At 43.2% G+C, this 26,588-nt stretch overlaps 1 protein-coding gene across 1 annotated transcript in view; it reads left to right on the top strand.

Moving 5' to 3' along the window:
- Nucleotides 1-26,588, top strand: part of LOC117513692 (sodium- and chloride-dependent transporter XTRP3A-like) — a 259,989-nt gene that overhangs the window by 112,763 nt on the left and 120,638 nt on the right. The window contains exons 6-7 of the mRNA XM_034173933.1: nucleotides 6,499-6,726; nucleotides 17,013-17,123. Of these exons, the coding sequence (XP_034029824.1) occupies nucleotides 6,499-6,726; nucleotides 17,013-17,123 (339 nt within the window). The remainder of the gene's footprint in view (nucleotides 1-6,498; nucleotides 6,727-17,012; nucleotides 17,124-26,588) is intronic.

Raw genomic sequence — 26,588 nt, forward strand, 5'->3', positions numbered from 1 at the left:
GCATGGCTTCATTCATGTCAGTACATTACTTCCGTGTTTACATCTATGGCCGTGGTTCATGCACATAAAGGAACAGGAGTGCCAAAACAGTAACAGTAAATTGCTTTTGTCGTTGTTGTTATTTTGTTTTTTTGTTTTTTTTTACAGCGAGAACAGAATCATTAACAGTAACATGATTGTTTTACATTTAATCAGCACATTCATTGTTCTTATAATGTTCTGTGCTCTTATTATTTTGCCCTTACACATATTTGTCGATTTATGTACATGTGATTGCTGCTGCTGTTTGGGCGTGATGTGGTATCACACCTCTCATGTGTTCGCACTGTGTTCGGGCACTGTGTTTCGGACATGCTCATGAGCATGCCCGAAACCATCACCGTGGGATTGTTCATGCCTGTCCGACTGTGTTTTCCTGCTGACAGCAGCTGGAATTTTTTGCAGTTTGCCAATTCGGCTTTTTTTTTTTTCGCCCTTTTTTGGCCAGTTTCTGCTTCTTTCACACAACTTCATGTTATGTGTGAAGGGGTCATTAACACACAAACTCCCAGATTTTACATTTCGCAATGCCCGCTATCAAAGCAAGTTATTTTAGTATGAAAGTATTGACATCTAACCCAGTTATTGCTCTCAAAAACAAGTCTTTACTTACAGACCATGTCACTGATGTCAAAATACACTCAACAAAAATATAAACGCAACACTTTTGGTTTTGCTCCCATTTTGTATGAGATGAACTCAAAGATCTAAAACTTTTTCCACATACACAATATCACCATTTCCCTCAATATTGTTCACAAACCAGTCTAAATCTGTGATAGTGAGCACTTCTCCTTTGCTGAGATAGTTCATCCCACCTCACAGGTGTGCCATACCAAGATGCTGATTAGACACCATGACTAATGCACAGGTGTGCCTTAGACTGTCCACAATAAAGGGCCACTCTGAAAGGTGCAGTTTTGTTTTATTGGGGGGGGTACCAGTCAGTATCTGGTGTGACCACCATTTGCCCCATGCAGTGCAACACATCTCCTTCGCATAGAGTTGATCAGGTTGTCAATTGTGGCCTGTGGAATGTTGGTCCACTCCTCTTCAATGGCTGTGCGAAGTTGCTGGATATTGGCAGGAACTGGTACACGCTGTCGTATACGCCGGTCCAGAGCATCCCAAACATGCTCAATGGGTGACATGTCTGGTGAGTATGCCGGCCATGCAAGAACTGGGACATCTTCAGCTTCCAAGAATTGTGTACAGATCCTTGCAACATGGGGCCGTGCATTATCCTGCTGCAACATAAGGTGATGTTCTTGGATGTATGGCACAACAATGGGCCTCAGGATCTCGTCACGGTATCTCTGTGCATTCAAAATGCCATCAATAAAATGCACCTGTGTTCTTCGTCCATAACAGACGCCTGCCCATACCATAACCCCACCGCCACCATGGGCCACTCGATCCACAACATTGACATCAGAAAACCGCTCACCCACACAACGCCACACACACGCTGTCTGCCATCTGCCCTGGAAAGTGTGAACCGGGATTCATCTGTGAAGAGAACACCTCTCCAACGTGCCAAACACCAGCGAATGTGAGCATTTGCCCACTCAAGTCGGTTACGACGACGAACTGGAGTCAGGTCGAGACCCCGATGAGGACGACGAGCATGCAGATGTGCTTCCCTGAGATGGTTTCTGACAGTTTGTGCAGAAATTCTTTGGTTATGCAAACCGATTGTTTCAGCAGCTGTCCGAGTGGCTGGTCTCAGACAATCTTGGAGGTGAACATACTGGATGTGGAGATCCTGGGCTGGTGTGGTTACATGTGGTCTGCAGTTATGAGGCTGGTTGGATGTACTGCCAAATTCTCTGAAATGCCTTTGGAGACGGCTTATGGTAGAGAAATGAACATTCAATACACGAGCAACAGCTCTGGTTGACATTCCTGCTGTCAGCATGCCAATTGCACGCTCCCTCAAATCTTGCAACATCTGTGGCATTGTGCTGTGTGATAAAACTGCACCTTTCAGAGTGGCCTTTTATTGTGGGCAGTCTAAGGCACACCTGTGCACTAATCATGGTGTCTAATCAGCATCTTGATATGGCACACCTGTGAGGTGGGATGGATTATCTCAGCAAAGGAGAAGTGCTCACTATCACAGATTTAGACTGGTTTGTGAACAATATTTGAGGGAAATGGTGATATTGTGTATGTGGAAAAAGTCTTAGATCTTTGAGTTCATCTCATACAAAATGGGAGCAAAACCAAAAGTGTTGCGTTTATATTTTTGTTGAGTATATATAATGTTCATGTTATGTGTAAAGCTTGCCTCTAAATGAAAGTATATACAGTGGTCCCTCGTTTATTGCGGGAGTTACATTTTAAAAATAGCCCGCAATAAGCGAAATCCGCGAAGTAGTCAGCTTTATTTTTTACAATTATTATAGACGTTTTAAGGCTGTAAAACCCCTCACTACACACTTTATACACTTTTCTCAAACAGACATTAACATTTTCTCACTTTTCTCTCATGTGTAAACACTCTCAAAGTTCAAACCTTAGTAGAAAAATAAGACATTGCATTTATATTTTTGTTGAGTGTAAAACGGAGAAAAGTGCAACTAAAGGAGTGCTGTAATTAATTAATCAAAATTAACTCTTTATTTTGACAGCCATAATTTTAATACTTGGTAGCGACAGTTTGCAATTATTATAACATTGTAGCCTGGACTTATTATTTACGAGCCACCTAGGAAGTTAGCGATAGCTACAATTAGCTTACCCTTGTGTCGTCTTAGCAGTTTGTATCCTCTCGTCTTCAGCTTCATACAGCTGTGTGGCTTCCTAAAGTCTCCTGTACTTTTCAAGCGTGTACTTTTCGCCACCTGCAGCTTTCTCTTAAAAACCCACAGAGCAAGCACACCATAACCTAGAAGTAGCTCCTTTGTTGTGTTTGTGTTGCAGATAAATCGACTTCACAGCAGTGTTGCTCCACTGATCTGTATACGAGGTCTGTTAGAGAAGTAACGGACCTTTTTATTTTTTGCAAAAACTATATGGATTTGAATCGTGTGCTTGCATCAGCCAAGCTTGAACCTTCGTGCGCATGCGTGAGTTTTTTCATGCCTGTCGGTTGCGTCATTCGCCTGTGAGCACGCCTTGTGGGAGGAGTGGTCCAGCCCCCTCGTCGGATTTTCATTGTCAGAAAATTGGCTGATCGACTGCCGCTTTGCTTCATCAAAATTTTTTCAGAAAGTGTGAGAGACAGCCAAGTGGAAACCATTTGGAAAATTCAGGTGGCTTTTGGTGAAGATCTTATGGGGATCACACAGATTAAGGACAATTACAACTGGCTTAAAGACGGGCCACAGCGGCGGATGGCGCGCCGCGCACCGAGCGGCGATCGACAGGCTCAAACGACCAGATCATTTTTAAAGTGAATGCTTTGTTGATCCGGGACGTCATCTGACTACCAGAGAAATGGCAAGACAGCTGGACATAGCACTTTTTCGGCACATTCCACTGTTACAGGAGTTTTTGTAATGGAAAGAGGAACGGAGAAATTCGCTACGGAGCCGCTCATGGCGCGGGACGAAAGCACCTCCGTGTTGGTCTCACAGGACAAGCCCTAACATGCCCAGCTCTTGCACCATTCAGAAAATTCAGACGGCTTTCGGTGGCTTTTCAGTCGTGTGACTATCCGAGAAATTGTGGACGAGCTGGACATGCCACAACATGTCCTGTGAGGCTTCATCACGGTGTTGCTTTTTGTTCTGTGCCCTGCGCCTCCATCCCGACGCGCAAATTTCTCCGCACGTCTTTTCATGCCGAAAAACTCCTGTAACAGTGGAATGTGCCGTTCATTTCCAAATTAAACGCTTTGTTGATCTGGGACATCGTCTGACTACCACAGAAATGGCAGAAGAGTTTGACATCAGCACTTCGCATTGCCAGCAGTAAGTCAAACCTGTATCCAGTGCACGTTGGCCTCCGCCAGGGCTGCCCTTTGTCACCGGTTCTGTTCATTGCCTTTATGGAGAGCATTTCTAGGCGCAGGCAGGGTGTAGAGGGGGTCCGGTTTGAGAACCACAGAATCTCATCTCTGCTGTTTGCAGACGATGTGGTTCTGTTGGATTCATCAAATCAGGACCTTCAGCGTGCACTGGGGCAGTTTGCAGCCAAGTGTGAAGCGTCCGGGATGAAAATCAGCACCTCCAAATCCGAGGCCATGGTTCTCGACCGGAAAAAGGTGCTTTGCCCTCTTCAGGTCAGTGGAGTGTCCTTGCCTCAAGTGGAAGAGTTTAAGTATCTCGGGGTCTTGTTCACGAGCGAGGGATGGGTGGAGCGTGAGATCGACAGACAGATCGGTGCAGCGTCTGCAGTGATGCGGTCGCTGTATCGGACCGTCGTGGTGAAGCGAGAGCTGAGCAGGGGGGCAAAGCTCTCGATTTACCGATCAATCTACCTTCTGACCCTCACCTATGGTCATGAGATTTGGCTCATGACCAAAAGAACGAGATTGCGAGTACAAGCGGCCGAGATGAGTTTACTCCGCAGGGTGGCTGGGCACTCTCTTAGAGATAGAGTGAGGAGCTCGGTCACTCGGGAGGAGCTTGGAGTCGAGCCACTGCTCCTCCACATCGAAAGGAGCCAGTTGAGGTGGCTTGGTCATCTTTTCCGGATGCCCCCTGGGCGCCTCACTGGAGAGGTGTTCCAGGCACGTCCCATTGGGAGAAGGCCCCGGGGAAGACCCACGACATGCTGGAGGGACTACGTCTCTCGGCTGGCTTGGGAACGCCTTGGGGTTCCCCCGGAGGAGCTGGGGGAGGTGTGTGTGGATCGGGAGGTCTGGGTGGCTTTGCTTGAGCTGCTGCCCCCCCGACCTGACTCTGGATAAAGCGGAAGAAAATTAATGGATGGATGGATGTGTCACGCAGCTGTGCTCTGATGACCTCCCCCCCCCCCCCCCTTACACTGAGGGGGTTCTCAATTGTAAAGGAAAGCGACAGCCTGGTACTAAAACTGAGTAGAGCTGAGCTGAGTAGTGCTAGAACCATATAATGGAAAAGGGCCAGGCACAGATATATAAAGGGAAACTCATCAAGAAGAGGAAAGAATATTTTGCTACTTTATTCTCCGTAAAGAGTTCTAATTTATTTTATATTTTTTAGAAGTTTATAAAAATTTTCCAACTGTTAGCAACTTCAGTCTGCCTTTTCCAGTAATTACTCCTCAGAGCCTAGTAATAAGTTAGCAGTTTGAACCAAAAATTCAATACATGTTCTACAATGGAATGTCAAATACCATTAAATCATGCTTTTATCATCTTCATCTTTTATCAAAGGTGAAACCGTTTTTATCTTTTAACCTTTTTGAACAACCTGTGCACTCTTTTATTTCAAGTCGTCTGGACTATTGTAACACACTTTATTTCGGCATTAGCCAACGGGCTCTTTCCCGTTTGCAGTTAGTCCAGAATGCTGCAGCACAATTTAGGGGCCTGGAAGCGTGAGCACATAACCCCAATTCTTTATTGGTTTTATCTTTTGTATGCTGTATGTATGTATGTATTTATTTATTTATTTTGCACATTTTTGTTATTTTTATTGTTAATTTTCTTATTTTTAATTTATTTCTTGACTATTGGGGTTTTATCTATCGTGACTCTATTGTATGTTATACGTATACGTATGTGCAGCACTTTGGAACGTCTTTGTTGTTAAATGTGCTATATAAATAAAGTGGATTGGATTAAATAGTCCTCTCCCCCAGGGCTCTGTAGTTTGCATGCTGCTTAAGGGGCACCTCCAGGGGTAGGTTGGGGTCCCTATGACTTACAGGTCAAATTTAGGTCTTAAACCTGTTTTCCTTATTTTAGCTTCAATCACTGTGTAGGATCTCCGTCAGCCAGGTGAAGATAAGAAGCTTCCAGAAGGATCGTCAAGGCACTTCTGAACTTCTTGTTTAGCTGGGAAACATTTTGCCACTCATCCAAGTGACTTCATCTGTCTGGGATAATACTGGTTTGGGATAGTCCTCCAGAATGGGATCCTCCATTGTTTACTGCATTATTGTTGACTTGCGTTGGATCTTTGCAATATCAGACACTTCATTTTTCTAAAGATAAAGCTGCAGGTGGAAACTCTGACACCCGTCTTCAGCTGAGGCTTTTCTGTATCATGCTGTGGTAATCCTCTACTCCCTGAGCTAAAATGGGCAGATCACAGTGCAGGGCGACTGAGAAATGAGACAAGGCTGTAAGTTTGAAGCTTTGAAAAATGATTGGAGATTTTTGACTTGTGCTTTTAGGCTTTTCCAGTGTGGTGGCATCCGTGTATCTGTGTCTCTATTACAATGTCATCAATGCATGGAGCTTCTGGTACCTCTTTCATTCATTTCAAGTAAGACATTCATTAAACTACTGTCATTCATTCAACAACAGAAAATGTTAGATGCACAAACTAGTTATAGAACTCTAACCAGCTTTCTTCATTCCAGTCAGTGCTGCCTTGGGCAGAATGCCCTATCAATGCCAACAGGACAGGGTATTTAGAGGAGTGTGATGTTGCCACACCCACCCAGTACTTCTTCTACAGAGAAACCCTCAACATCTCACCGTCTATAGAAGTCAATGGAGGTGTCCACCTTGGACAGGTCCTCTGCTTCATGCTGGCATGGATGATAACCTACCTCTTTGTTGTCCGAGGAGTGAAGTCAAGTGGAAAGGTTGGCTGAAAACAAATATTCTTCACTGTACAAACATTCTGAGCAAAATCCTGGAAAAGACATTTTAATCCACTGGGGTCCAATGGTATGTTTTTTAAATTTCACAATACTTTCAGTTATTGAACATAGTATTTTTTAGCACATTGCTCGTGTTCAGAAGAAACCTATTTATTTCCATAACTGAGCTTCACTTTTATACCAGAAATAAATAATGCAGATGGATTTATGAAACAGTAAGAAATAGTAAGACTAAAACATTGTCACACTAGAGGCCGAATGAGCTTGAATACCTTCCGAATGGAATCTTCCGAATCTGTATCTGTACTTGGAGTGGGTGGGGCCTAAACTGAAAGTGGGCGTGGTGTAACCAGAAATGGGCGTGGCTTAATTCATACATTATTTTAAGCCTGAAATTGATATGGATTGATCAGAAGTTGCTATATTTATTGTTTATTTGAAAACTATTTACAGAACAGCTATACTTCTCAAAAGCACCGCATTCAGTACAAGCAAAGTTTTGCAACTGACTTTATATCACCAGCCAAAGTAAGAGCAAACAGTTAAAAAAAAACCCGATCAGAGTGGAGGCAGTGACCAACACAACACGAGCCGTTTTCAGCTCTGTCTTATCAAATGCACCGCGTATGCTACGAAACAAGTTCACTAAGTAACTTTAAATACCATACAAACAAAAATAGAGATGAATTGAAGAAAACCTAAGGAGTACTGAGAGTGCGATGTGAGGTAGAATCAAGCCAAGCACAGAGAGAGAGAGATCCTGTCTGTGTATGTGCCAGAGGCTGCAGAGAGACGTGTCTGTGTAGAGTGGGGCGGGCGCTGTGAGTGACTGGCCAATCAGTTAGCCAATCAGGATTTTTCTTCAGCACGAGCACAGATATTGACAAGTTTTACTCGTATCATGTTCGTGCTTGTCAAAAATGCTTTATCCATACCAGATACTCGTCTGAAACAAGTATCCTGCTCAACCCTAATTCTGACTGTATTCTAAATATTCTCACTGCCTCATAACAGCATTTGAAACAGTCTGATCACATTTGAAAGGCTATCAAACTGATCAGGCATATCAAATCCTGCCGGCATATGCCGAATGCGCTTTGGACTATGTGGACGTTGCGATCGCCTGTTACGCACAGCGGAGTGGGGTGTCGCGTCATATGGGAATTATATTTCGTGGTGGACGAGGCATTTGTAAGCTGATGTTCGCAGCTTGCACTGCTGCCAGGATGAGATGGTGGTCATTACATGCAGCAGCTCCTATTGGTGTTCGCCTTGCGCTGTGATATGTACCCGGAGTGGTTCCAAAGGGGGGGGGGGGGGGGGGGGTATTTTTATTTATGTTGTGAACGCCTAGCAAACCAGTTGCCCTATCATTCCTCCTACACAGGTACACAGTGTCCATGCCATGATAGGTGTATTGCAGCTGTCACATCTTGTTCAGCCGTACGCAGTGCAGTGCTGCTCTGAGACACACTGACTCACTGTGCATCTTACCTGACTGGGCTGTTACAGATACATGGTCATGCCCCTTCATGGCTTACATAATGTATGTGAATTGTGATCATCATCATAGCTGTAACATCACGTGCAGCTGCACGGCACCCCGTCCCATGGCGACACAAAGGCTCTGTGCGGTACGCCACTTACGCCAATAATGCACATGATATTACAGATCCATTGTCACTGCACCTCACGTGTTTGGAGATGTATCTGTAATATCATGTTATCATTGCTGTTAGACCCTGTCTTGAAGGCCGCATTGCGCGTCAGCGCATCTCCGTGACACAATGACACGCGGGCCCTGTGATTGCGGTGAAATGTCCAGAATGACCATGATATCATAGATCTATTGTCACCCACCTCATGTGTCAGAGGATGTGTGTCACGGAGACATGCTGACTCTCTGTGACACACGATGTATTTGGTGTGATTGCGCAATGTTCATGTCTAGTGCACAAAATGATAATGTACCACGGATTTTGCACATTACAATATTTCCTTTGTGCGCCCCAAACAGGATGCACGGGGGGATGGGGGTCTGGCTTATCGGGGCACAATCCCGACATGCTGCCAGGATTTGGCATGTCTTGTCCATTTCGAGGCATCAGAATACTCCAAATGTATTCAGACTATGGTACGACTGCTCTTCGATCACCATTCAAATTTTCCCCATTCATGCTGGTTGTGTAAATTTGGATGATTTTGTTATGTGCCACACAAATGCTGTGAGAGGAATTCGAATGCAGCTCAATATGCACAAATGATGTGCATATCGAGCTGGGAGCTAGTCTTCACAGGTTTGACCTGGCTCACATGGAATGTAGGGTGGACGCGCTTGGCCCTGGGGAGCTTGAGGCGGACGGCCACTGGATGAACAACCTTAGAGATAGGAAAAGGTCCAACAACCCTGGGAGCGAGCTTCCATGTTGCCACCCATAATGGCAGATGTTTTGTGGACAACCAGACCTTGTGACCAGGAACATAGGACAGGGCTATAGACCTCTTGCAATCTGCAGCTGACTTGTAGATTGCCGACGACTGCAACAGAGCTTGACGTTCCCACTCCCAGATCCTCCTATGTCTGGCTACCAGGGCCAAGGCAGACGGGACCAGGGAATCAGAGCCTGTGGACAGATACCAGATAGGTTGAAAACCATGGACAACATGAAACAGGAAAAGCCAGTGGATGAGGAGGGCAAAGTGTTGTGGGCTAGCTCCACACCACTATTCTGAACAGGATGGTGGATGCTGAGCAGAAATAATATGGAGTCCTTTATCCATTTAGTAATTAAACCATTACTTAAAAAGCCATCACTTGACCCAGCTATCTTAGCTAATTATAGGCCAATCTCCAACCTTCCTTTTCTCTCAAAGATTCTTGAGAGGGTAGTTGTAAAACAGCTAACTGATCACCTGCAGAGGAATGGTCTATTTGAAGAGTTTCAGTCAGGTTTTAGAATTCATCATAGTACAGAAACAGCATTAGTGAAGGTTACAAATGATCTTCTTATGACTTCGGACAGTGGACTTATCTCTGTGCTTGTTCTGTTGGACCTCAGTGCTGCTTTTGATACTGTTGACCATAAAATTTTATTACAGAGATTAGAGCATGTCATAGGTATTAAAGGCACTGCGCTGCGGTGGTTTAAATCATATTTGTTTAATAGATTACAGTTTGTTCATGTAAATGGGGAATCTTCTTCACAGACTAAAGTTGATTATGGAGTTCCACAAGGTTCTGTGCTAGGACCAATTTTATTCACTTTATACATGCTTCCCTTAGGCAGTATTATTAGACGGTATTGCTTAAATTTTCATTGTTACGCAGATGATACCCAGCTTTATCTATCCATGAAGCCAGAGGATACACACCAATTAGCTAAACTGCAGGATTGTCTTACAGACATAAAGACATGGATGACCTCTAATTTCCTGCTTTTAAACTCAGATAAAACTGAAGTTATTGTACTTGGCCCCACAAATCTTAGAAGCATGGTGTCTAACCAGATCGTTACTCTGGATGGCATTTCCCTGATCTCTAGTAATACTGTGAGAAATCTTGGAGTCATTTTTGATCAGGATATGTCATTCAAAGCGCATATTAAACAAATATGTAGGACTGCCTTTTTGCATTTACGCAATATCTCTAAAATCAGAAAGGTCTTGTCTCAGAGTGATGCTGAAAAACTAATTCATGCATTTATTTCCTCTAGGCTGGACTATTGTAATTCATTATTATCAGGTTGTCCTAAAAGTTCCCTAAAAAGCCTTCAGTTGGTTCAGAATGCTGCAGCTAGAGTACTGACGGGGACTATAGGAGAGAGCATATCTCACCCTTGTTGGCCTCTCTGCATTGGCTTCCTGTTAATTCTAGAATAGAATTTAAAATTCTTCTTCTTACTTATAAGGTTTTGAATAATCAGGTCCCATCTTATCTTAGGGACCTCGTAGTACCATATTACCCCATTAGAGCGCTTCGCTCTCAGACTGCGGGCTTACTTGTAGTTCCTAGGGTTTGTAAGAGTAGAATGGGAGGCAGAGCCTTCAGCTTTCAGGCTCCTCTCCTGTGGAACCAGCTCCCAATTCAGATCAGGGAGACAGATACCCTCTCTACTTTTAAGATTAGGCTTAAAACTTTCCTTTTCGCTAAGGCTTATAGTTAGGGCTGGATCGGGTGACCCTGGACCATCCCTTGGTTATGTTGCTTTAGACGTAGACTGTGGGGGGGTTCCCATGATGCACTGTTTCTTTCTCTTTTTGCTCCGTATGCATCACTCTGCATTTAATCATTAGTGATCGATCTCTGCCCCCCTTCTCGGCATGTCTTTTTCCTGGTTCTTTCCCTCAGCCCCAACCAGTCTCAGCAGAAGACTGCCCCTCCCTGAGCCTGGTTCTGCTGGAGGTTTCTTCCTGTTAAAAGGGAGTTTTTCCTTCCCACTGTGGCCAAGTGCTTGCTCACAGGGGGTCGTTTTGACCGTTGGGGTTTTTCATAATTATTGTATGGCCTTGCCTTACAATATGGAGCGCCTTGGGGCAACTGTTTGTTGTGATTTGGCGCTATATAAGAAAAAAGTTGATTGATTGATTGATTGATCCAGTTCTTGGTTTATCCATTCTGTCTGTCCATTGGATTGGGGGTGATGGCCAGAGGACAAGCTGACCAATATTCCCAACAGGTGGCAGAATTTGGTCCAGAACCGGTACACGAACTGTGGACCACAATCCGACACAATGTCCTGTGGAATACCATGTTACCTGAAAATATGATTAGTCATAGGCAGTGTCCTTGGCTGAGAGTAACTTTGGCATAGGTCTAAAATGCGCCATTTTAGACAGACAGTCCACAACAGTCAGAATAAGAGTGTTACCATGTGACTCTCTTAATCCAGTGAAAAGGTCCACAGAAATGTGTGACCATGGTTGTCAAGGTACAGAAAGAGGTGCCAATAAACCTGGGGAGCAGTGAGTACTTGATTTATACATAGTACATTGTTGACAGGCATTTACATAATCCTTGACATTATCCTTCATACCCGACACCAATATCACTGCTGCACTACGACAAGGGTCTTATTTGTTCCTGGATGACATGGTAATTTATTCAATATTCAATAACCTCCCCCCAGAGTGACTGAACAATAAATAATTTATCCAGCGGACAATCACTGGTTGTCCTCTCAACCTAGCATGAGAATTGAGACAAAACACTTCTCAGGCAGGATTGGTTTTGGTTCCTGGGAGGTCTCATCTGAGCTAAACGAGTGAGAAAGCGAATCAGGCTTCGTATTCTTTGACCCAGGCCGGTAGGAACGAATGAAATTGAAGCTGCTGAAAAACAATACCCAACGGGCCTACCGAGAGTTGATCTTTGATCTGATGGGAGAGCCCTTGAAAAAAACATTGGTTATTGAGGCTGTGTTCCACTCGCTTTTGGGGGTGAGAGTCCGGAAATCAATGGCGTAATCTGCCACCCGACATGAATCTTGCCTAAAAGTTAACAGTGACCTCACAGCTGGCTTTCCCACTCCGCCGTTGCCCATGCAATGGCATGACCCGTGAGGTGGGAGATAATTAAAGCAATCTTGGCATGATCTAATGAAAAGGCTGAAGCCTGCAGTTAAAAATGTAATTCACACTGGATGAAAAAAAGGTTTAATGTCACCAGATTCTCCAGAAAAATGCTCTGGGTGGGACAGCTGGCTGCAAAAATCATAGTCTCTGTCTCGGAATAAGTTTTCAGCTGACACTTCAAGTGACAGAAGCACCGCTGCCTCAGGTGTGGTTGCAGATGGTGTGCTCTTGTCTAATCTCTCCGTGAGAAGACCGACCTGCGAGCTCATAACTGATAGGAGCTGCTCCTGGCGTTTTAATTCAGATACAGTGGTGCTCAAAGTCATTGACCGCTCCTCCTGCTGCTCAAGCCTTTGACTTTGAACACGGGAAGAGTCTGCTTTGTCCATTTTGGGCCAGTTTGTTCTGTCAGGTACCGGGACCCAAAAAGGTTGGACAAAAATGCAAGACTCTCTCTGGAGCGCTGTGAATAAAAACTGATTTACGGAGTATTCAACCAAGGTCGGTACATCGGTACATTTGACTTTCAAATAAAAACAATACTAAGCTGAATGTAGGTCCAGAGGGTAGTTTCATTATTATTCTGTTGCCTTTTAATTAGTATGCGAACGGCTCATTAATAGCCTGATAATTTTGCAACTTTGTTTACAAACACTGGAAGTGGCTTGTCATAGAATGGGGACCTATGTGGTACAACTACTGACTTTAGAAATGTTTTAATACTGTTTTCTGTCCACAGTGTAATTTCTTTCAGCTCTTTAAGCTGTTATGATGCTTCAAAAACACTGTTTTCTTACCAGCATGAATGCCGTTGGCAGCAAGTTTGTATGCATTGACCTGTGAACTGGAAGTGTTAGCTAGCTCACCGCACATGCGCAGTGAGAAACTCAAAACTGGCCTATTAATTTTTTCAATCTACTTTGTTGACCGAAGCTATAGAGTTACGGTGGGAATGCGGCTCGCTTGGTGTATTCCTATGCCAGCCTTTTGCTGGTGTCAGCATGACAGCGTAATGCCGTTTCTACATGTTTCTGGGAAAACATCCTCCCACCATGCACTTCGGTCTCTCCCATCATGCTTTTTGTCTACTTCCTGTTTGAACTTCCTGTTTACGGTGTGTCATCGTTCTCACTAAGCTCCGCCGCCTTGCGCTGCTTGGTATTAGAAACTGTGTGAATTATTCAAGCATTGCACAATTGGTAAATCATTTATTCAGACACTCCCTAATCATTAATACATGTCTAACCCATGGCGTAATAATACATACATACATGCACTTGCAAATAGTTTGCTCATAGTTTATTAAGAATGAAAACAATGAGTAAGCATATAATGCAGGATACTATTCATTAGAAGTATTAAATAAATATATTAGTTAATTACTTATTAAGTATGAGTCATTCTTAATTAATTATAATGAATTCATTGTGTATTTATTCTTCCCCTTCTTCCCCTATTTATGTATTTATTTGCTTAATTAAAGTAGACCTGCATTGAAATAAATGTGGTCAGCTCTCATAAAGAAATAGCTGATATGTATTTATAAGACCCTTATGAATGCAGTAAAGTAAATCTGCAAGCCCAAATTTGTAATTCAGTGGAGAAATCTTCATTTAAAAATGACAAATTTGCAGCTAAAATTTGACCCTCCGCGAAAACTGTTTGTACATCCGGGACATTGCAGTGACGTAAGAGATAAGACAGAGCGCTCGCGCCTTCAGTCCGATCCCGCATTGAAATTGATTTTATCTGTTAGTAATGTTACTGTCATACACATCCTGGTTTCAACATCCAAGAGTAAGCTGCAATGAATGCGAGATACAGTTCTGCATGCTCAGATCAGTGGCGACATCGACAGCGGGCGATGTTCTTCTCCGACGCCTTGCTCTCACTGCCTCCGATGCGCTTACCGAGTCTGCGGGCTCGGTAAACGCCGCAGCGGCTACTCACACCGCCCTCGTATCTGCTGTGCAGCCGGCACCACCTCTCTGTCTACTGAATGAAGGTGCGGCCAACTTGGCAACAAGTCCAGAGACTAAGCTCGCTGTTTTGATGCGGAGCGGCTGGTGACACCTGTTGCCCGCAAGGACAGACTTCTTGCGGCAAAATCCGCAGCGCCGCACGGTCTCGGTAATCGGAGCCGCAGAGCTGTGTGGCCGCTGAGAGAGGTTTATATCTTTTTAATGACTTGAATTCTTTGCGGGTCCCGCATCCGTACCCCGCGACGGTAACACCGGAGGCTAAAGACAGTAGATTTTCAATGTGACACCACTCAATCAAATGGCTGTATGAAAAAGTCCCCAAAAATCATTTTCAAGCAACAATAAAAGAAATGTATACTCACCAAACGTACCACAAGACAATATGAAGTTTTAAAAAAGTCGATCCTTCTGTATAAGACAATAAAAAGGTGCTTTTGTAAGAGATGCAAACTGACGTAAATCCACAAATTACAGTTGGCGCGCGCAATGCATGCTGGGATAGGGTCTTCTCTGTGACGTCTCTGCAGCGTCCCGGATGTGCTGACAGTTTTGCAGAGGGCTAAATTTTAGCTGTAAATTTGTCATTTTTAAACGAAGATTTCTCTGTTGAATGACAGATCTGGGCTTGCAGATTTACTTTACTACATTCAGAAGGATCTTATGTGTAAATATGAGGTCTATTAGAAAAGTATCTGACCTTATTATTTTTTTCAAAAACCATATGGATTTGAATCACGTGTGATTACATCAGACATGCTTGAACCCTCGTGGGCATGCAAGAGTTTTTTCACGCCTGTCGGTTACGTCATTCGCCTGTGGGCAGTCTTTGAGTGAGGAGTCGCCCACCCTCTCGTCGATTTTTTCATTGTTTATGAATGGCTCAGAGACTGCTGCTTTGTTTGATAAAAATTTTTTCAAAACTGTAAGGCACAACTGAGTGGACACCATTCGATAAATTCAGCTGGTTTTAGGTAAAAAGTTTAACAGCTGATGAGAGATTTTGGTCAGGTAGTGTCGCCATAAGGACGGCCCACGGTGCCTGACGGCGATCTGCGCTTCGAGGCGGCAGCGTCTCGCCATTTCAAGTTGAAAACTTCCACATTTCAGGCTCTGTTGACCCAGGAAGTCGTCAGAGAACAGAGAACTTTCAGAAGAAGTCGGCATGAGTTTATTCGGACATTTCATTGTTAACGGACATTTTGTAATGAAAGAACGTGCGGGCAGAGTCGCATGTCGGGCCGGACCCGACCCGGGGGGGGTCGCGACAGGAAAAACACCTCCGTTGGAAAACTTAACGGGCAAGTTGGAACATGCCCAAGCTGTTAAACAATTTCTCAGTTACTCACTTGTTGAAAGCCATCAAAAGCCGTCTGAATTTTACAAATGGTTTTCAACACAGAGGTGTTTTTCTTGTCGCGGCGCACACAGATTCGCGGAGTCGTTTCCGTGACGACTTTGCGCGCACATCTTTCATTAAAAAATGTCCTTAAACAGTGGAATGTCCGCATAAAGTCCTCATGCTGGCCTCTTCTGAATCTTCTCTGTTCTCTCACGATGTCCTGGGTGAATTAAGCCTTAAATTAGGATGTTTTCAGCTCGAAACAGGCCGACGACGGCGCCTGGAAGTGCTGCGCGACGTCCCGGTCTGTGGGAAGTCCTTACACCGACAGAAACACCCCATAATCTCTCATCAGCCATTAAACTTTTCACCGAAAACCAGCTTAATTTCTCGAATAGTGTCCACTCGGATATTCCTCACAGGTCCAGAAAAAATTTTGATAAAGCAACGCGCACCGTCTCCAGCATCGTGTGAAACAAAGGAATTCAGCCGAGAGGGCGGGACCACATCTCACTCAAGGCCTGCCCACAGGGAAATGACGTCACCGACATGCGTGGAAAAAACTCACGCATGCGCACGAGGGTTCAAGCATGATTGGTGTAATCGCACGTCTTTCAAATCCATATAGTTAAAAAAAAAATAAAAGTGTCAGTTTTTTATCCAATAGACCTCGTGTAAGTCATTTTTTGGTCCAATGACCTGACTGCATTTATTTCAATGCAGGTCTACTTTAAGGCTAAATAACGTGTTATTATAAAGTGCTACCTAATAGTCATTATGTCAACTTGCCATAAAGACACAAATGCATGTATATTTTGTTGACATGACAACTTATTATGACAACTTGTCATAATAAGGACATCCCAAACAAATTTAATGTCAAGTTATCATGACAATGACAACTTCTGGTCGTGTCACTTTGATAAATGTCAAGTTGTCAACCCAAAAATGTCAACTTGTCATGACAAAAACCAAATGACACTTCATGACAGCAGTCATAAATACTTATGACATTGACATAATGTTTTTGACACATTCATGACTGTGTCATGTAACAGTTATGACAGTGTCATGTCACTATTATGATGATACCTTCAAGTAAAGTGTTACCGAAAATTTCTCCACATTTATTAATTTATTTATTTATTGTGGGCCGGGGGGGTAGTTATGTGATAACATTGGAAAGTAAATTCATTGAGTGAACCAATGGGTTTACAAATAAAATGTAGTACTCTTACTGTGAAAAGGCCAAACTCTTACAATACCATGAGGTTTAACTCATCTGTATCGCTGTTGAAGACATAATGCATTCATCCTCATGAATTTGTCATGAAGCTTGACTTTGGCTCGTATCTCTTGTTTGACTCAACCTCTAGGTGGTGTACTTCACAGCCACTTTTCCTTATCTGGTTTTGTTCATTTACCTGATCCGAGGAGTCACTCTTCATGGTGCAATGAATGGCCTTACATACATGTTCACACCTAAGGTAAGACTGGAAGGTGGTTAAAATCAGCATGATACCAGAAAGATTTGTACTGTAGAAGATGCCCTTTTGTGCTTCACACAACTGTTGACTAGATTCATTGGTCCAGATTGCAAGTTTCCTTGAATGGAATATTAATTTTTTGTGAAACTACACTGCTCCAGTTGCTACATCTTAAATATGGAAAAAATGTAAAAGCCATCCTCCTGCAACTCCACTCTGTTGACCAGCCTTTCTACAGCCCTCTTACACTGATTTTATGACTGTTACGTTGTGGTTTGGGCATTATATAGGAGTACATTGTGCGGACTCTTTTATTCATGTGCACAATGGTGATGAATGAAATATGGTGAATAAAAGTTTTTGCTTTTAATGTACAATTTCAATATAGTTTGTGTTGCGAGTATGTGCAGAAAACACCCTCTTGGCTCTGACTTTTATGTCAGTTACACCACAAATGGGCTTACCTCTTTGCTGTGTTATTGTTCGTACAGTGCTTTCTCCTTTACTCACACCCGAGCGCCACCAAAATGTCCTAAGGACCAAGACCTTCAACAGACCTGGCTAAAGTAAAACTCATCTAAACAGTCATCGTATAAACCAGATATTCACACTCACTGGACAAAAGCAAAAGTCTCAATGCTTTTGTATGGTTTTCCATGAAATAAACACCATATATAATGGCTTTTGTATAATGTATTTTTGTTCACATGGACAAAAAATCTCATCTGATCGCAATGGATTTTCATTAAAAACCCCTTGCATGTACCAAGCAAGGCAGTCTGGATAAGCCCAGTGACGGTTCAGCACTGACACTGTTGAGGTTTTGTCTCGGCTGGATTTATCATGTTTGTCTTTGTTTTGAGCCTTCATCACCTGTCCTGTCTGCGTCCGTGTCACCTGCCATATTCTCCTTCTCGGTTGCATCAATGTTGATTGTGCGAGCACATGTGTCTGTCCCCATGCCGTCAGTCGTGGGTGTATATGTGTGCGAGTGCTCTTGCTGTCTACACATGTGGGCGTGTGTGTTTGAGTGTTCTTCCATGGTCTCTGTCACCTGTCCTGGATTCCTGTCTTGCCTTCCTGTCCCGCTGTCATGGTCATGTCTATCTGCTGTGAATGGGGTCTCTCAGCTCTGCTATATCAGAGCCCCCCCACAATCATGCCCTGTGTCTAATTACAACCCCAATTCCAATGAAGTTGGGACATTGTGTGAAATGTAAATAAAAACAGAATACAATGATTTGCAAATCCTCTTCAACCTATATTCAATTTAATACACCACAAAGACAAGATATTTAATGTTCAAACGGATATACTGTTTTGGTGCAAATATTTGCTCATTTTGAAATGGATGCCTGCAACACATTTCAAAAAAGCTGGGACAGCAGCAACAAAAGACTGGGAAAGTTGATGATTGCTCAAAGAATGCCTGTTTGGGACATTCCACAGGTGAACAGGTTAATTGGAAACAGGTGAGTGTCATGACTGGGTATAAAAGGAGCATCCGTTCACAAGCAAAGATGGGGCGAGGATCACCACTTTGTGAACAACTGCGTGAAAAAATAGCCCAACAGTTTAAGAACAATGTTTCTCAACGTTCTATTGCAAGGAATTTATGGATTCCATCATCTACAGTCCATAATATAATCCAAAGATTCAGAGAATCTTGAGAACTTTCTCCACGTAAGCGCAAGGCTGAAAACCAACATTGATTGCCCGTGACCTTTGATCCCTCAGGCGGCACTGCATAAAAAACCGATATCATTATGAAAAGGATCTTACCACGTGGGCTCAGGAACACTTCAGAAAACCATTGTCAGTTAACATAGTTCGTCGCTACATCTATAAGTGCAAGTTAAAACTCTACCATGCAAAGTGAAAGCCATACATCAACAACATCCAGAAACGCCACCACCTTCTCTGGGCCCGAGCTCTATTGAAATGGACAGACGCAAAGTAGAAAAGTGTGCTGTGGTCTGATGAGTCCACATTTCAAATTGTTTTTGGAAATCATGGATGTCATGTCCTCTGAACAGAAGAGGAAAAAGACCATCCAGATTGTTACCAGCGCAAAGTTCAGAAGCCAGTGTAGCAGAATCAGGAAGAAAATAATATGTGTTTTAGGATATTTGAAATATCACTGGTGGATAATTTTACCTCGAATACTAGGGGCACCACCTATGACTGAATGATGGAGGAAATATTAAAATTAGTCTCTAATCTTCAGGAGTAAGTTCTGCAGGTCAAATCCAACACCCTCTGTAAAACCATACAAAATCACAGACAACTTCACACGTTTAAGATATTTATTTAACTCAGGCAGGAGTTAAATAACAGGACATATCACAAGTAAGCAATTTGATGACAATGAAATTCAATGAGCAATGATTATATATGACGTTCAGATAATTTGGTTGTAGCGGGAGTTTAGGAGTTAAATTCATCCTAATCAGCAGGAAATTTACTTTGGTATTTATTAACGTGAGAAAAGATTAGTACTGTTGGATAGAGTTAAATAAAGCTACTCTGTTTTATCTCTGACATCATACATTACTTGGAGGCACAGTGCAGCTGGTTTCCATGAGGTCCGATGCTGGAAGCCGTCTGGTTTTCAGTCGAGGAACCGTTCGTCTGCACAGCTGTCTTCGGTACCTAGGCAAAGAGACTCTGCTGGTCACCGCGCCCAGTTTCGTGGGTTACCAGGGGCACTTTCTGTTGTAATTGCTGTGTTGAGTTTCTCCTTTTGAAGAAATTTCATGACCTCTGCTTGATGCAAACTTAGGATGGTGAATGGTGGTTCAGCTTTCCGCTACACCAGCATCTGTGATGGTATGTGGGTGTGTTAGTGCCCATGACATGCGCAACTTACACATCTGTGATGGCACCATCAATGCTGAAAGGTACATCCAGGTTTTGGAGCAACACATGCTGCCATCCAAGCAACGTCTTTTTTGGGGACGTCCCTGCTTATTTCAGCAAGACAATGCCAAGCCACATTCTGCATGTGTTACAACAGCGTGGCTTTGTAGTTAAAGAGTGCAGGTACTAGACTGGCCTGCCTGCAGTCCAGACCTGTCGCCCATTGAAAATGTGGGCGCATTATGAAGCGCAAAATATGACAACGGATACCCCGGACTGTTGAACAACTGAAGTCGTACATCAAGCAAAAATGGGAAAGAAATCCACCTACAAAGCTTCAGCATTTAGTGTCCTCAGTTCCCATATGCTTATTGAGTGTTAGAAGGAAAGATGATGTAACACAGTGGTAAACATACCACTGTCCCAGTTTTTTTGAAACGTGTTGCAGGCATCCATTTCAAAATGAGCAAATATTTGCAGAAAAACAATTAATTTTATCAGTTTGAACATTATATATCTTGTCTTTGTGGTGTATCAACTGAATATACGTTGAAGAGGATTTGTAAATCATTTTATTCTGTTTTTATTTGCATTTTACACAACGTCCCAACTTCATTGGAATTGGGGTTGTATTTATATGCCATGTGATCATTGCATTTCTGTTCTGTTACCTGTTTTTCATGATTGTGATGTTTTCTGTTATATTGGTCGTCAGGTTTGTCTCGATAGGTTTTTATATTACACAGATTGATACATCATTAGTTTGTTTCATTTTACACTCACCTCGGATTGTCCGTTTTTGGTTGTTTCTCTGTGTATTACTGTATTTTTCCCCTCGTGTTATGGTGTTTCTGTTTGCCCTTTGATTTAAAGCTATGTCTGAAGCCCCTTTCACGCCAGGCCCACTTCGAGTTGCGTCGTGTGGCACCATGACGACGTCACGTGAATGCAACCTTGTGCCGAGACGATATAGCTCAAGGCCACAACACCGTGAGGGATGCAAAGGACGAAGCAAATCGGACGCCAAAAATTAAACATGTTTAATTTTTTCTGCGTCGAGCACAGGATGTAGAAAGGAAGTAGTTTCAACGCAAGTCCAGGCAACACAATGGTACTCAACGTGACTGGATGCCATACCATCACAATACAACGTTACCCGATGCCAATTTATGATTCCTGCTGTGTTCTATTATCCCAGAGCTATAAATCACACAGGATTGTTGACACAAACCTTTTATACATGTACACAATGCAGTAAAACTACACCGCACATGTGAACAATTAAAAGAAAAAAAATGCCCAAATTGCAGCCTTACTGCTGCTCATTTTGCTCACCTTGTCAAGTTCTCTCTGATTGTGTTAAAGTTCAATAATAAGTCCTGCTCACAGACTGACTGCCAGAGACAGGACATGTCCACATCCAGTATAAACTCCGGACAGCATGCGCGAACACGCCGAAAGCCAGCTGCAGCTCCTGGTCACAGGAAGAAAGGTAAACTATAACAGAACTCAGAGCACAGACCTGCAGCTCAGCACAAGTCATAGAAACTAGAAGAGAAATCAGAGCGCACACAGACTGGCTGCAGCAGAGTCTGTGTGCAGCATCTGCTCTGCACCTAGAGTGCCTTTATCTGTGCCCTCAGGGGCGGTCCTGGAGGCGGGCTGACCGGGCAGCCGCCCCGGGGAGGCATCGCTAGGGGGGGGCCGCACGACCGTGCGGAAAAAAAAAAAACGGTAAAAAAAAAAGGCGGGGTGGGGGTGTCCAGATGGGGGGGTTCGTGGTTACGTAATGGCAGAGCGGCGCCCCCACCTTCCCATGGCAGCTTTCCTCTCACTCATTCCCGCAGCTTCACAGTACTATAAACAGTAGCGAAGCAAAGACTGCAGCAAAACGAGATGAGTCATTGGATAAATGCTGGGCTTTGTCCCGCCCATCGGACGCTCAGCGTCTCTGGGGGTCTATGGGGCAGTGGGCTGGCCTCGGCCGGCCCGGACGCTCAGCTTCTGCATGATGATTGTATCATCTGTCTGAGGCTGAATCCCTTTTTGATTGACAGCGAAATGAGCGAATCAGCGATCTTTTGGTGTAAACATCTGTGGGAGCATTTTCATTCTTTTCTGAGTTGAACCGGAGACTTTCCTAATCCTCTTAGCGGCATTTTCTTTGTTAAAAACGACTAGCGACAAATTGAGCTTCTATTTCTGGTGTTTTTTTTTTTCTGTAGCTGCTTGTGTTTGGAGACTGACTTCTATCACTCTTTCTGACTTCTATCGCAGTTTCTGTCCCTACCGAGGACAGTTTGCCACATTTTTCTCAAAATCCACAAAGAGGATGTCTTTTCTTGAGTCTGCAGGCTGCTCAAGGTTGTCCAGAAATGCTCCTACTCGATGGAATTTCACATCACGGATAGTGAGCACTGGGGCAAACAATTATGATGCCCTCCTGCAAACTTTTGAGATGATCATTGCAGATAAGTCCATGGATGATGACACATTAGACTGTGCCAATTTCTTTGTGTTTGTTATTGCAGTAGTCATTAAAACTGGAAATTTGTTCTTGAAAATAGCTGTTGTGAGTTAATTTGTGGGACTGTGGGTGTTCTGGACGAAGTTAGTGTTTTCATGGGTGGTGGGGCGGAGGTGGTGGCCACGTTAGTGTGCACGGGGGGGCGCACACAGGGGGTTTCGCCTGGGGAGTAAATCACTCTAGGACCGCCAATGTGTGCCCTCACCTCCTCTCTGCCCCCCTGCTGCGTGCGCCTGATGCAGACATTCCTGCATTGTCATTACGCCACATGAAGCAACTCGAAGCAGACCCGGTGTGAAACGGGCTTGAGTCTAAAGGGCCTGTCACGGTGGCGTATTCGTAGAGCTGCTCATTGCAGCATTGTGTTTCATTTAAATACGCCCGAAATACGCGCGTACTCAGCCTTTAACAGTGTTCGTTCATACTTGCAGCTGCGTGTGTTCGTGTTTTAATGTGTGCACACAGTCGCGTGTGCCATGCCGCACCAGTTTCAGTGCTATTTTCTGCCTCTGTGGAAGTGCGCTCTGTTCTCTACTGCATGGTGCGGTGTGGCTCAAAAACAGAGTCATTTAACATTATTATTATTATTATTATTATTATTTATTTTTTTATGCAGCCAGTGCGCGTTCATTTTAGAGTCACAGCTCTTTCCAGCTTTGATCAGACTGATCGATCAGGGCGTTTGATGAGCGCACCGACATGCAACGAGTGCGCTTTTATTTTAAAGAGTCACAGCTCTGATTAGACACACAGAGAGAGAGAGAGAGAGAGAGAGAGAGAGGGAGGGAGAGTGCGTGCGAGAGAGCGGTTTTATTTTATTTTATTTTATTTTAAGGAGTCTGATAGAGGAGAGAGAGTGGTTTTATTTTAAGGAGACTCAGACTCCTCAAAATAAAACCGCTCTCTCTCTCTCTCTCTCTCTGTGACAGAGAGAGAGAGAGAGAGAGAGCGGTTTTATTTTATTTTAAGGAGTCTGATAGAGGAGAGAGAGCGGTTTTATTTTAATGAGACGCAGACTCTTCAAAATAAAACCGCTCTCTCTCTCTGTGACAGAGAGAGAGAGAGAGAGAGAGAGAGAGAGCGGTTTTATTTTGAGGAGACAAGAGAGCACGTGCAAGAGAGCGCTTTTATGAAACAATGTGACACAGTGAAACAGTCCTCATATAATGATTCCAGTATGATAAAGTGAAGCAACAATCTTACAGTATTTATAGCTCCAGAAGGGAGATGTGGGATGGTGAAATGGCGCACAGTGCCGTGTTGAAGCGTGGGTGGGCTCACAATAGCGGACAGTAGCACGGCGCTGCATGTACTTGCGTGAAGATTCCATGCTGTACGCTGAAGAAAATTAAGCATGTTTAATTTCTTCCGTCCTACGCACGTAGCCCTCAACATATTGCTGCGTATTGAGAAAAAACTCCTCGTGAAGCGGGCGGAGAGCTGCTCATTACAGCGTAGACGATACGCTGTAATGAGCAGCTCTACGAATATGCCACTGTGACAGGCCCTTAACAGTGAGTCTAACAGTGAGAACACCTATTGTTAATCAGTTAAGCTGTATTTAAGCCTCTCCTTCCTCCCTGTTGTTGCCGGTCAATTACTTTTTGTCCCTGATGTCATTTTCGTTCCATCTGCACCTACTTGCTCGAGTTGTAAGTGTTCTCATCTTTGTGGTTTTTGACAATCGCATTTTGTTATCTCTTCGTTTGTTTGTTCACCCTGTCAGTTGCAGATTGCTTGTTTTGTTGTCACATGGCATTGTTTTGTCACCTCTGTCATTTACTGCCACATTGGATTATTAAAAACCCTGGTGTATTGCGCTCACCTCCATGTCCTGCCTGTCCTGCATCTTGGGGTCCAATCCTTTCTGTGAGTGGCTAATCCACAACAGACACTCGCTGATTCGAGGAAAGTGGGTACCGTATTTTCTTGCTTTTGTTCACTCTGTTTTCATCATTTTTCTTAATAGAGCCCTCAGTACTGACTGTGTGCTACCTTAGGTGTGTAGGCTTCCCCCTCTATTAATATTTTTTTATTAATATTTTTTCTATTAAACTCAATAGAAAAAAAAAAAAAAAAAAATATATATATATATATATATATATATATATATATATATATATATATATATATATATATATATTTTTTTTTTTTTAATCCGGAAATCACAATGTATAATTTTTTAATAATTTATTTGTATGTTACTGCAGCAAATAAGTATTTCAACACCTGTGAATCAATGTTAATATTTGGCACAGTAGCCTTTGTTTGCAATTACAGAGGTCAAACGTTTCCTATAGTTTTTCACCAGATTTGCACACATTGCAGCAGGGATTTTGGTCCACTCCTCCATACAGATCTTCTCCAAATCTTTCAGGTTTGGCATTTCAGCTCCCTCCAAAGATTTTCTATTGAGTTCAGGTCTGGAGACTGGCCAGGCCACTCCAGGACCTTGAAATGCTTCTTACGAAGCCCCTCCTTAGTTGCCCTGGCAACAAAGGTTATGTTACAAAGTATTGAGTTGAACTTTTGTTATTGATCAAATACTTATTTTCCACCATAATTTACAAATAAATTCTTTAAAAATCCTACAATGTGATTTCCTGGATTTTTTTCTCATTTTGTCTTTCATAGTTGAAGTGTACCAATGATGAAAATTACAGACCTCTCTCATCTTTCTAAGTAGGAGAACTTGCACAATCAGGAACTGACTAAATACTTTTTGGCCCCACTGTGTGTGTGTATATATATATATATATATATATATATATATATATATATATATATATATATATATATATATATATATATATATATATATATATAGTGAGGAAAATAAGTATTTGAACATCCTGCGATTTTGCAAGTTCTCCCACTTAGAAATCATGGAGGGGTCTGAAATTTCCATCTTAGGTGCACGTCCACTGTGAGAGACATAATCTAAAAACAAAAAAAAAAAGAAATCCAGAAAATACAATGTATGATTTTTTTTAATAATTTATTTGTATGTTACTGCTGCAAAGAAGTATTTGAACACCTTTGAAAATCAATGTTATTATTAGGTACAGTAGCCTTTGTTTGCAATTACAGAGGTCAGATGTTTCCGGTAGTTCTGCACACACTGCAGCAGGGATTTTGGTCCACTCCTCCATACAGAACTTCTCCAAATCTTTCAGGTTTGGAGTTTCAGCTCCCTCCAAAGATTTTCTATTGAGTTCAGGTCTGGAGACTAGCCAGGCCACTCCAGGACCTTGAAATGCTTCTTACAAAGCCCCTCCTTAGTTGCCCTGGCTGTGTGTTTGGGGTCATTGTCATGCTGGAAGACCCAGCCATGACCCATCTTCAATGCTGTTACTGAGGGAAAGAGGTTGTTTGCAAAATCTCGCAAAACATGACCCCATCCATCCTCCCTTTAATACGGTGCAGTTGTCCTGTCCCCTTTGCAGAAGAACACCCCCAGAGTATGATGTTTCCACCCCCATGCTTCATGGTTGGGATGGTTTTCTTGGGGTTGTTCTCATCCTCTAAACATGGTAAGTGGAGTTGATTCCAAAAAGCTCTATTCTGGTCTCATCTGACCACATGACCTTCTCCCATGCCTCCTCTGGATCATCCAGATGGTCACTGGTGAACTTCAAACGGGCCTGGACAATGTGCTGGCTTGAGCCTAAGATGATAATTTCAGACCCCTCCATGATTTCTAAGTGGGAGAACTTGCAAAATCTCAGGGTGTTCAAATACTTAGTTTGCTCACTGTGTATATGAGTGGGGCCAAAAAGTATTTCGTCAGCCCCTGATTGTGCACGTTCTCCTACTTAGAAAGATGAGAGAGGTCTGTAATTTTCATCATAGGTACACTTCAGTTATGAGAGACAAGGAAATCACATTGTAGAATTGTAGAATTTATTTGTAAATTATGGTGGAAAATAAGTATTTGGTCACCCACAAACAAGCAAGATTTCTGGCTCTCACAGACCTGTAACGTCTTCTTTAAGAAGCTCTTCTGTCCTCCACCTGTTACCTGCATTAATGGCACCTGTTGGAACTAGTTACCTGTATAAAAGACACCTATCCACAGC

The sequence above is a fragment of the Thalassophryne amazonica genome, chromosome 7 (assembly GCF_902500255.1).
Source record: "Thalassophryne amazonica chromosome 7, fThaAma1.1, whole genome shotgun sequence".
Lineage (NCBI taxonomy): Eukaryota > Metazoa > Chordata > Actinopteri > Batrachoidiformes > Batrachoididae > Thalassophryne > Thalassophryne amazonica.